This window comes from Rhea americana, unplaced genomic scaffold (assembly GCF_003343005.1).
Source record: "Rhea americana isolate MKP2758 unplaced genomic scaffold, rheAme1 scaffold_121, whole genome shotgun sequence".
NCBI classification, from domain to species: domain Eukaryota; kingdom Metazoa; phylum Chordata; class Aves; order Rheiformes; family Rheidae; genus Rhea; species Rhea americana.
The window spans coordinates 291,311-303,469 of record NW_028185273.1 but is presented as its reverse complement, the minus strand read 5'-3'; the positions used below and the strand labels follow the sequence as shown (position 1 = coordinate 303,469).

Here is a 12,159-nt window from a genome sequence, read left to right as displayed (position 1 = left end):
CGCCCTGGCCCTGCGCGGCCCCGGCTTCCCGGCGGCGGGGAGCTGCCGCCCCTTGAGGACGGGCCGCGGGGGTGCCCCGCCGCCGGGGCTGCCCGGCAGAGCGTGCCTCAGGGCCGCGCTGGCCGACTCGCGCTTCTTCTTGGTGTGCATGTGCTTCCTGACCTTCATCCAGTCCCTCATGGTCTCCGGCTACCTGAGCAGCGTCATCACCACCATCGAGAGGAGATACAGCCTGAAGAGCTCGGAGTCGGGGCTGCTGGTCAGCTGTTTCGACATCGGGAGCCTCGTGGTGGTGGTGTTCATCAGTTACTTCGGGGGGCGCGGACGGAGGCCGCTCTGGCTGGCCGTCGGTGGGTTTTTCATTGCGCTGGGGGCTGCGCTTTTCTCGTTACCTCATTTCATCTCTCCGCCGTACCAGATCCAGGAACTGAACTCCTCCGTCAGTAACGAGGGCTTGTGTATGACTGGCAATAACACCGCCAAAGAGCCGTTGGATTCGCCGGCCTGTGTCAAGGACTCTGGCGGAAACGATCACTCCCTCTATGTAGCTTTATTCATTTGTGCCCAAATCCTCATTGGCATGGGCTCGACACCCATCTATACCTTGGGACCAACCTACTTAGATGACAATGTCAAGAAAGAAAACGCCTCGCTTTACCTAGGTAAGGCATCTAAGTAAAGGGTGCTTTGAAACACTAACCGCAGTCTTTCCGAGGAGCCGCTGGTTAAAGGTACTGCTGCCCTGTGCCTTCTGTACTGCAGCTGTGCTAGACTTTCCTTCTGAAGTCAGCTTTGAAGTAAACTTGCCATGCTTTCTTCTTAATAATTTCTTCCCTTTAGTATGGAACTGTGGACAGCAGTAACAGGTGAGAATGTGTGCATAGAAGTGACTGTATTCACACCCTCCCGTATTCGGGATAAGGCACCAGAGAATCAGAGCAGGTTGTTTTCTCTAATGCTTTTCACTACTTGGGCATTAGCAATTTACCTCTTCAGAGAGCAGTTTTGAAGTTAACTGTATCCCTTCAATTTGTTTTACTAATAGAGAAGCAATATATTTCTAAATTTTGATCGATCTGCCTTTAGGGTTAAATGCAACAATAATGTTTGTTAAATACTTCAGAAGATTTGCCGTGTGTTACTTTTGCAGCATTTCTTTAACAAGCAGTGAATTGTAGCAGTCATTAGTAAATCATCTGGGAGCTGAGAATGAGTTAAAAACATTGATAAAACAGCAAGTGAAACCTCCAGGGCTCAGAGCTCAGTTACCTGAGCTCAGATGACGCTTAAGGAAGTGACAGTCCTCCCATCTGTTAGCGGCTAGCACGTGGCTTTTGGCAGGTACAGGTGGTCGCATTGGGAGTCATTCTCACAATGCAGAAGGGGTTTCTCACTTAACTGAGTACCAAACTTTCCCGGGAGTTAGAGGTTATAACTAAGACCGTGACTTTTTTATAGTGTGCATAATGCATAAGAAGATTCACTGTCTGCTGAACGTTTATTAAAATCTTAGGTGATTTTTTGAGAAATGAATTTCACTCCATCAAATTGTTTTCAAAGAAGGGGAGGCACTTACTGGTCTGAAAGAACTACTAAATAGTTTTGGATGCTCAGCATTACCATTTTCAGTCAATCTTTGGGATAACCTTGGAGGTAATCATTCTGTATAAAATAGACATTAATGAAAGGAAGACAGTTGGTGTGTGCTTTATCACCTTATTAAGCAACAGTAGTAGATCCAGATCGGTATTTTGTATTGCTTTTGATCTGTTCTCCAGCAGCTTGACTGTTTCTCGAACCAGTTCTATGTGCAGTGTCCTGAGAAAGCCTGAGGCACTGTTGGTTTTCAGAAGGAGAGATAGATATTACCCATATTTCTTGTGTCATTTTCACAACATTGTGTAATGAAATATTGAATAGGCAACAAAGTATTTTGCTGTTCTCTTTCCCCTTTGAGAAAGTTCAACTGGTATGGAAATTTAAATTAACCTGAAATCAACTTTATTAGCACTAAGAAAAAAGTAAAAATGAATCTTCCTGATGAGGTTTGTAACTGTAGTGTGGAACAGCAGAAAGGGGACCGAATCTGATTGCTGATAGATAATTTTACATAGTCCTCAAAAACCTCAAGAGAAGAAAAAGAGGAGATGCAGTGGTTGTAGAAGAGGACTGGAGGGTGACTGGAATGAGCAGGGTGAGAGCAGGAGGAAAGTCCCCACCGAAGGGGGAAGCAAGGTCAGGGTCAGGGTTCTGAAATCCTCACGCACCGGAGAAACTGCGCTTGCTACTGAAGTGCTCCTAGCACGATTTTATTACAATTACATTACTATAAACGATTCAGACAATGGCTAATTGTTTCGAAGATCACCCCTGAAGTTAACTGAGATAAAAGACACTAGCGGCTGCTCAAAAACTGTATGTGACTGGTAGCTAGGGACTGAGTTCAGCTCTGAGCTATACTCGCAGATACCCTCACAGATTAAGTCCATATTCAGAAAAGTAAAGATTAGATATCCAACTAAAGTATAAATGAATTTTTGCTTTCCATTAGAAATCATGACATCATGGTTTTTTTTCAGCAGTGTGAAATTCTGCCAAAACTTTTAACTTGTCCAGGTTTGAGTAGTTATCTCTCTTTAGACTTAGGCAAGTGAATTTTTGAGGGGCAGAAGTAAAACCTGAGTTGGTGGGGGGGAGTGGGGATAACATCATCTGGCACGCTGGTGTGAACAAACATGGTTTTTGAATCGGCTCAGAGGTTTGGAACATCCTCAGAGGTTTGCGGGGTGGATGTGTGGGTACAGGGCAGGACCCCCAGGCAGGGCATGCAATAAATGGGGCTAGGACACAACTCTTGTCAGTCAGGTGCCACCACATCTGACGTTATGCAATATTAATTTCTCGAGGCAGCATGGTTTTCTTATTGAGGCAAGCTGTGTGAATGATATCTGAACTAAGATACATGTACGCGTGTAGACTTGTGTGACTGAAAAGTATAGTATTGGGCCATGGAAGCTTGGAAGTTTTGAAAAGAGAAGAAAGCGTAGTGAAACAGATCCGATTCACATGAGAACGTGTCTCAGTGAAGAAGTTAAGTTTGGGGAAAAAATAGTATCCTCTAACTCAATTGGAAAGTTCTTAGCATGTGTGTTTGTAAGCATGCTTGCACTGCATTGTTTTTCTTTTCCTAAGAAAATTAACATGTGCATATGTATATTCAAATGAGAAGCATCTGTGTACAAGCATACATTTTTATAAAAGTTCCACAGAGCTGAAAATTTTAAGACTTCTTTACAAGTCTTTAAGTTTGCTCACTAATTGTAGGTCAGTAAAACCCCCTCAGTATCACTAATCCTAATTCTGCAAAAACTCACCTTATGTGGCTGTGGAAGCTATTTTATTTTCCAAGTTAATCCAGCTCAGGGCTCGAGTGGCACTAGCATATCCTCTTAAGTGTCGGCATGCAAGCTCAGTGTGGACAGCTGTTTTAACATTCCTGGCTGGAAGTCCTGCTCTCAAAAAACATATTTGATGCGTATACATAGTCTCTTGGCTGCCTCCACATAAGTCCATCTGTCAGGGTGGCACAACGCCAGTTTACAAGGTGGTATGTTGTTTTTAGTAGCATAGAGGTGCCAAGCAGTGATGCATGTATTTGGGCCGCTTGCATAGCAGTGTGCAAGCACATTCTTCTGCAGAAAGCTTTTTCCTTGCAAAGGTAGTGCTACCCTTGTTTCCTCCTGCCCCTTACGGCGGTCGATGCTTTGATACCGGTGATGCTAACTGTGAGAAGATGTGTGATCTCAGAGAAGTTATGATCATAACAGATTCCTAGGAAATACAAGAACTCACTCTTTTAAATCATAGATAATCCAAAATAGTAATTGCATACTTTTTCTCAAAACGGGACATCGTGTTATTTTTGTAAGCCTCTCCCTTCTATGCTTTGTAGTAAAGTAGCATGTCTGTAGTCAGTTGCCAGATGTATGCAGCTTTTCCTTTTAATTATGTTAGGGTAGAATTCTCCCTATTTCATTTGGAATTGAATTGGATATCGCAAGTCCTTTTTTGTACCCTTGATGGTGTTTCTGCTGTCAATTTCTAAAACTTAACTTAAACACAATGTAGTTTTCTGGGGATCCAGCAGTTTATCTTTAATAGCTTTAATGAGTTTACCGTGTGATTGTATTGTGAATTATAAAAGTTGTTCCTAAAACACAGGGAAAAGGGAGGTTTATTAGCAGTATTATGGTGCCTGAATGGTTTTCAAAATATCTTGCTTGTTTTGCAAATAACTATTGCAATATAAAAGGAATTTACTTTGAAAATTTATGCATAGAAAGACAATATTAGATTTACAGAAATATTGCATTAATAAATACATGTCACCACTTAGGAATGCCTTTTACTTGTACCTTCCAAAGATTTAGTAGTGGGTGAATTAGTTTTTGTGTTAAAGATATTTTGTTTTCAGACTCCAGAATTCTCAAAGCTGGTTATGAAAGACTGTGAGGAAAGGGTCTAAGCCAGTTTAATTTAATGCAGGCTCTTCCTGGTTTTGAGAAGATACAATAATTAAAAATGCAGTGATAGAACTTTATGAGAGAATATCTGAAAAATTGGGTAAACCTGTGTAAATGTGATTGGTAGAGGTCGTGTATGAGAGCCCGAAAACAAAGCCCTTTCCTAACCTGAAGGAAGAACAAATATTTAGACTGATTTCAAAAGTACTTGGACTCTGGCTTTGTTTTCGCAAGGATCATTTGTGGGCTGCTGTTTCTAGCATTAGATAAGCCATTTTAGTGTGACTGTATTCTGTATGGAAATCATCTTTTTAGCAGTATTTTACAACTGTTTACTCTGTGTACCCATCAGGTCTTTTTGCAGTCTGCTCAAAAGCCTGTACATATGTTTCTAATTCTTTTAGTTATATTTATTGTATTTCTAGTTATATCTACCGCTAGATCTACTTCCCACCGGGAAGGAGAGGGAAGGACAAATAGCTTCATGCACTTCTTCAGAAACACTCTACCTTTGCCCGCTGGGTGCTGGGGAGAGTGCGAACTGGGTGTCTCCGTATAAGGCACCGTTTCCTGGATGTAGGCATGGGAAGCACTGGATCATCATGCTGCTTGGATTGATTTGTTCCCCCCGGCCACTTTTGGGGTTATGCCATCCAACAGTGGATACCGCTGGAGGACAAGAGCTGGAGCCTGGTGAGGGCATTTGGTCCTTTATATGTACGCTGAAATATCACTGAGGTTTTTCAAGAGAGAATCAACTTTCAGGCTGACCAGGAGGGACAGTCTGGAGGGAGTGAGACAGCTGACTGGTATTTCAGTTTATTCTCACCATTCAGCCTGTGACCACTTGTGATACACCCTGAATACGCTTCATGCTATCCGATACAGGGAAAGGCTAGTTCCTACAGGGTTTTCTCAGCATTGATCCGTATGGTTGATAAACATTTGTTTACAAACATTTTTTACAACATCCCTGTGAGCAAGCTGTGTTTTATGAATCTAAAGGACATTAAAGCTGAAACTGGCAAAAATGTTGAATGTTTTTATTGCCTGCTGTATTTCACATATAAAAGAGCGGCATGCTCAGATTTAGTCCTCAAATACAGGATTTTCATTTATCTGAGTGAAATCCACATCTTGGCTTATCCAGAGGCTACTCTAAAAATGGGCCCATCAACCATCTTTTGTAGAAACCTGTTCTTGCTTTGTTGGCACAATCAGCTGGGCAGACTTAGCTGCTGTCCAAAAGCACTGTGCTCTCAGCTGGCCTTAGCGTCCTGAGAAGCAAATGAAGCGACTGCAGGTCTGTTTAAAAGACTTGTGCATAAGTATTATGCTGTTTTACTGTACAGATAGTTTAGTGCTCAGAGGATCCAATTCAGTATTGTGCTTTTCTGGCATTTCTATAACTTTTTTTTTTTTTTCCGTGTGTGTTAAAATGCTGATCAGGCATTGGGCATGGTTTCTTTTAATTATTTAAAGTACTGCTACGTGGTACTTTAGGTGGGGTTTTACTACCCTATATTATAGCTGAGGTGAGGGAAGTAGATAATTTTTACTTTTCATCTCCATTTTAGCCTCCTGCCCTGCAGTGGGATTGATAACGTTTTCTTCATAGTGAAATCCTAGACCATCTTTCTTAGTATTTAGAGGAAGGAGGGTTCTGTAGCTATGCAACTGATGTGTTAAAATGAGTTGAGCGACAGCAGTGGGCAGGCTTTCCTCTGAAGTTTTCTGGCTGCGGGATTTGACATCATGAGCGACGTGCCCTGCCCTGCGTTGTCAGTGTAGTGTCCTCCTCCCTGGAGGAGATGCTGCCTGGAGCTCTGCTGCTGCCTCTGCTCYTGGCTCCTCCAGCATCATTCACACSCAGCGCTGTGACCCTTAGGCTAAATGATAAAGAGGCACTTGGAAGTAACTGACAAAATGTGCTTTGCCCTTCAGTAGGGCAAGAAGAGGCCTGTGTTATACTTTTCTGATTGGCTGTTTTCTTTCATGTTAAATGGCAAAATTTGGGTGGGATCCAGGAGTTGGAACTCACCAAAGTCCCAGGTCCTGCTGCTTTCCTTACTCAGGATATGTCAGGTGTCAGCCTTCTGAGCCTCAAAGCTCCCGTGCTCCTGCACAGGAATGCTCTTTTCTTGCTCTTTTTTCTCCCAGAGCTCTGCTGCAATTCTGATTTAGGCTAGTGATGTCTGAACTTGGATGTGGTTCCCCAGTGAAGCTGAAGCTCAAAAAATTAGACAGGAAAGTGGTCTTGAAGTAAGTTTGCTAGTACCTTTTCCCAGGAACTGAAGGCTTACGATTTAGTATGTAAGTATCCTGTGCCTGGAAACGTTATCAATCTGCTTGATATCCTGACTGTTTTGTAAAGGCTCACCAAAAATACTACTGTTGCAGTTGGACCAGATTCTAAATGGCTTGAGAGGCTTTTTATTTCCTCTAGATTGCCTTAACTGTCGTTTAGTAGCTGCTTTACTACCTAGAGTTAATTGCCATGAAAGTGCTTATACAGTCAAAAGGGAGTAGAAAAAAGTCAGCTGACTTGTTAATTGAAAGTTAAGCAGACCAGAATTCTCTCTACCATCTCATTCAAAGATATACAGTTTTCTTCCTCTGCTGTATGGGTGATGCAGGCAATTACACCAAAACAGACTTGACCTGCTGTTTCTCCATGAAGGCTGGCATCTATAAATTTTGACCAAGGAATGCTTAAAGTAGAGGAATGGATTCCATCTATTCATTTTAAAAGGGCAGAGCGGTAATTCCACCACATCAGAATATTTCTTTAGTCTCACACTTTCTTTCTAAATATATTTTAAGTCTTCTTCATCATGGTACCATTTTAAAATGCCTTTGTTACACTTAGGAAGAATCAATTCAGTTTTGCTTTTTTTATTTTTTAAATGCTTTTTACATTTCTTTTGAAAATGTTTCTACCATGAGACATGCATGACTCCATAAAAATGGCAGTTCTTGTTGCTCCTGATGACTGGGGTGGTAAAAGTGGGTTTTAGTTATGTGTCTTACAGCTGAGAGAACAGAAGATTCCGCTTGGACGCTGAGGACAGAGCAAGCTGGATTATCATCCTTCCTGTGATTCATCACCAGAATTGCCAAAATTTCAGCTCCAAGTCCAAGGGTGCCTCTGTAAACCCATCAGCTACAGGGGATGTTAAGAGCTGTTAGGGCTGTAACCTGAGTCCTAGAAACTGCATGGATGGAAGAGGGGAATGGCTAGAAGTGATGGCTCCGCACGGGAAGCAAAGAATTGTTTGCCTTTTGAGTCCTGACTGTAGTTTCATTGAGAATTTGTCCTTGCAATGAAGTCAATCTGGGTTATAACTTCATTGAATTAACTCTTAACTGAATTTAGGAGCTAGGTCCATTGTTTYGTTTTGTTTTTTGTCCCCAGCACTGCAGTGCTTTTAGCACAACTTGCTTGGACTGTCTGGTCCCGTTGGCTGGAATTAGGAAAGTTTGCGACAAAGGGCTGCTCTGCGATGTGTTTGCAAGCTCCCTTCACTTCTAAATCCATACCTCAACCCCTTCCCAGCACCCCCCCCCAAAAAAAAAAAAAAAAAAAAAGAATATTTTCTGTGGTGGGAAAGAATATATTACAGCAGAGAGAACTATGGACCGTGTCCTGCTTTGTAGCTGAATGATTGAGAGTTTGTGCATCTGTTCTGCTGTCACAAGGCCAGAAATTCATATACACTAGGTAGCACTACACTGGGTAGTGCTAACTGGATACCTAGGGAACCCTGGACTTCCCTCTTCCCTTTCTTACTTCCTTTTCTTCCGCGTGAATAAGTGAACTTATTCCTAGTTGAGAAATGGGGAGGTGTGAACACAGAAACTCGAGTGCTGTTTTTATGCTGCCGTTACACCTGATAGTCTAATCTGAAAGCAGTAATTCTCRTGTAGGTAAACAGCTTACTTGGCAGCAAGGCACATTACACCAGTGAAAAACACTGTACTCTGGAATAAATTATGTTTTAACTAGTATCATGCTGAGCTTGGAAGAGAGGCARCTGGAAAAAAAAGTATATGCTTACACTGGTGATTTGAACAAGTTGACATAAAAATTACTGAAAGAGAATAGACATGAACTATATCTTATCCTGCAGAATAGTACTGCGTCTAACTAATTCTGTACCCCTGTTCTGTTCCTTTTTGCTTCTGGTCTCCATTTTCAATATAGCTTATTTTTCAATAGTTTTAATTTCTTTAATTKACTTATCGGCATATTTTTGGTTGTTGCCATTTTTTCCCTGCATATATTGATTTTAACACTTTTTTCCATTGCACTGTGTCAGTAGGGCCTTCAATCTGACAGTTTTCATACCCTCCTATTATCCTCAGCACTTACATAATTAGTATGAAAGTTCAAAGAGTATATCAGCATTTATTTTTTTGAAATCCAGTGCTGCTCTGAACGGAGGTACCTGCTTTTCTGTTGATTGAATTTAGAAAGCTTTTGTTATTAGCAGCTACTTTCCATTTTTATCTGGCTGCTTTCAATCAATTTCTTGGTAAAATTGGTAAAAAGTAGATCCTGGATAGATTCTCCTGTGGTTATATTCTTTCTGTTCTGTTCTATTATTAAACTATCCTCTAGAGTCATAGTATTTCAGATAATCCATATATTAGCTGAGTGTGTCTTCTGATAGAKGCTTTGCTAGCAAGGGTACGGTACTTTCTATTTTGTACACTTGCTGTAGTTTCCTGCAGTATTTATTATAGATTTGTTCAGAATATTTTACTTTAGGTGTCATGTAGGAGGACTCAAAGGTGCCAGTATGCTAAGCCAGGTGCTCTGGTGCCTTACTTACACCTTCTTTTTCAATCCCCGATTAGATCAAAATCTGAAAACCAAYGCGCTTTAAGGAGTGCACCTGTGTAGATAAAGTGGAGCAAATTGTAAAACAGTTCTGAGCACACTGCGGCAGCTGCCTAACCTGTTACTCGAAACAGAATGTGTGAAATAAGCCTCAGTTGTTTCTAGAAGATACCTAAGGTCTGTAGACGCTTCTTCTCTTGTGTGGTCCAAGGTGCCTGCGGGGCAGAGCCAGCAGGGCTCTGAACCAGCTGGTGCCTGATGGTGCCGAGTCCATCAGAAGAGCTGAAGGAAGATGCTGCTTTAAGTTTCTCCGGAGTCCTGGAAAACCCCTGGCAAAGCTGAGGAATTTTGAAGATGGAAAGTACAGTGAAGCTTTGCTTCCACCCACGCTCCTCTTACCCCTCAGCCCAGGATTTTCCACTCTTGCCTGATGTGTCCCTCCAGGCCAGTGTGCGGACCGTGAACTGCAGAATCCCTGAGATTTCAGTAGCTTTATTTTAGCTATTTAGCAGTAGTAGCTTATTTTTGAAACAACAAAATAGTCTGCCAGTGTGTGATTTTTTAATCTGAGTTTATATTTTGGTTTGTTACTTAATTCCAGTGTTTGAAATAATAGAAGTTTAATAGTGAGTATTATCTTCTAAAGTACAGATAAGTTCAGTAATAACCCTCCCATTTCAAAAAGTAAAATATTCAGCTATACTCAGCCACTACGTAATGTTGTGTGTTCTAATTTCTATTAACTTGTTGGGCAATTTTTATCAGCTTGATTTAATACAGCTGTCTAGTGATAGAAATAGTGAGGGCATCCCCAGGGAAATTTTGTAGTCATGGGGAAATATAGATAATACACGAGGTTTTGAGTCTGCAATATGTTAGCGCTGATGCACACAAATTCAGATATTTAGCTGGTAAGTTACATAATTGGCCTGAAATAGGAATTTTAGAACATTAAGTTTCTCCTTAATAACATAACTGAGGACAGAAAGTGGGCATTAGGGTTGTCTGAGGCAAATTTATGGTATTTTGATACTACAGCTGCATTGCAATTGGGAGGGATGTTAGCGAGAGAGAGTAGAAAGGCTCTGAACAGAGAGAGTAGAAGGGCTCTGAACTCAGCTCTGCATCACTGTAATGTAATGCCATACCTYAAATAATTTTTCAAAGGCAGAGTTAAAGAGAGAACTGATGCTTGAAGGAAGAGCCATACTCTAAAATTAGTTCCTAAATAGCAAATGCGCTGTATTGATTTCCAGAAGCTCTGTGACTGTGTATTTCCTCAGGGCAGTGATTATAAAGGGAAGGATATTGCTGGCATGTGAGAGCTCCTTCGCCTACAGAAGCAAAGGCAAGTAGCTGTGAATAGGCAGTAACAGCCACATGTTTACTCCCGTGGCTTCTCCAGAAGCACTGGGAGAAGAGAAGGAAGACAAGCACTTCTAAAATGAGAGCCTCCGGATTTAGGGCTACTTTGGCACCTGAGCCTGTGCAGAAGGTAAAAAAAGTCCTGACCTCGTTAGCATTTGCTGTTTGTCTTACTTGATATGTTTTAGCAACAGAGTTTTGCTTAGATTCAGAAGTTTTTTTTTTTACTTGATTTTGTGGATAATTGCTCCAACTTTGGGCAGCTGGAAGCACCACAAACAGCAAGTACGGAGGCATTTCACCTTGAAATGCAAAAAAAAAAATCCCAAAGACTGGATAAGGCAGCTGCCTGTCTGACTGGTCATTCGTGCATTGTGATAACTAAAAGATCAGCCTTCTGTGAGAAATGAGGTAAAACTGATTGACCAGTCCTTGCCAAGCCAGCTAATGGGAAAGGAGTTGAAAAAGGCTGTTAAAAGTTACTGACTTAGAAGTCTTGGGTGCATTTACACCTTTTTAGCGAAAGGAGAGACTCAGTTTATGAGACTCAATTTACCAGAGAAAAACAGAAGAATATACGAACTAATATAAGATTTCCTACAYTGGTGTAGTTAGAGCAGCTATTAGTCTTTTGGTAAGTAGTAACATTTTAAGTTGTAGGCTGGAGTGTTCAGATAAGGTAAAAATAAACTGCTTATGACCAAATACATCTGTAATTAATTTCCTTCCATCCCAATTCCCTTCTTCCCCCCCGCCCCGTCCTCCAAATTAAATCCTACAAAAAAGAAGAGCTTACCATGGGTCTGATACAGCCCAGTGCTTTGGAGAAAAACTAGTATTCTACTTCTCAGAGTTGTGCTGTCTGCTTTTATRTGTAACTTGAGAATTACAGAGTCTAAAGAAAAGATCTGTCGTATGTCATAGTTTCAGGTTATGTGAGAAATAATATTTATTGTTTGCCCAAGTCAGGTTAATCATGTGTTCTAAGTATTGCATGGCCTGACCAGAGATATTAGAAGAATTAGTTGCTTAATATTAGAAGAGATGAGATGAGATGAGATGAGATGGTAGCATAACTTGCTGCTGTGTTGGAGTCCCTAGCTGCTTTGGTAGGATTACTTTTGCACTGCCAGTGGCTTGGAAAGGTCATAGAAATTGGGGTACAGAATGTGAGGAGCAGTATGGTACTCTTGGATGTAGGAGACCGAGAAATAACGCAGTTCTGCTCTTGAATTTAGGCYGTACTGCATTCTTCTTAAATTAAAACGAAAAGATTTGCTATCGCTTTTGCTTTTTCTTCTTATTCTCTTGAGTAAYGAAATTGTGTAAATCTGGGAGAAATGACAGCTGGTTGTTTTCTGATGTGGGGGAACTGACTTGAGGAATATCTGTGTGGGTGTGATGATACAAGACAGTCTCTTAATACAA

At 41.3% G+C, this 12,159-nt stretch overlaps 1 protein-coding gene across 1 annotated transcript in view; it reads left to right on the top strand.

Moving 5' to 3' along the window:
- The first annotated feature begins 66 nt into the window (after positions 1 to 66).
- Positions 67 to 12,159, top strand: part of SLCO5A1 (solute carrier organic anion transporter family member 5A1) — a 78,904-nt gene continuing 66,811 nt past the window's right edge. Inside the window, exon 1 of the mRNA XM_085324937.1 lies at positions 67 to 662. Coding sequence (XP_085181063.1) covers positions 149 to 662 — 514 coding nt within the window. The 5' untranslated portion in view covers positions 67 to 148. The remainder of the gene's footprint in view (positions 663 to 12,159) is intronic.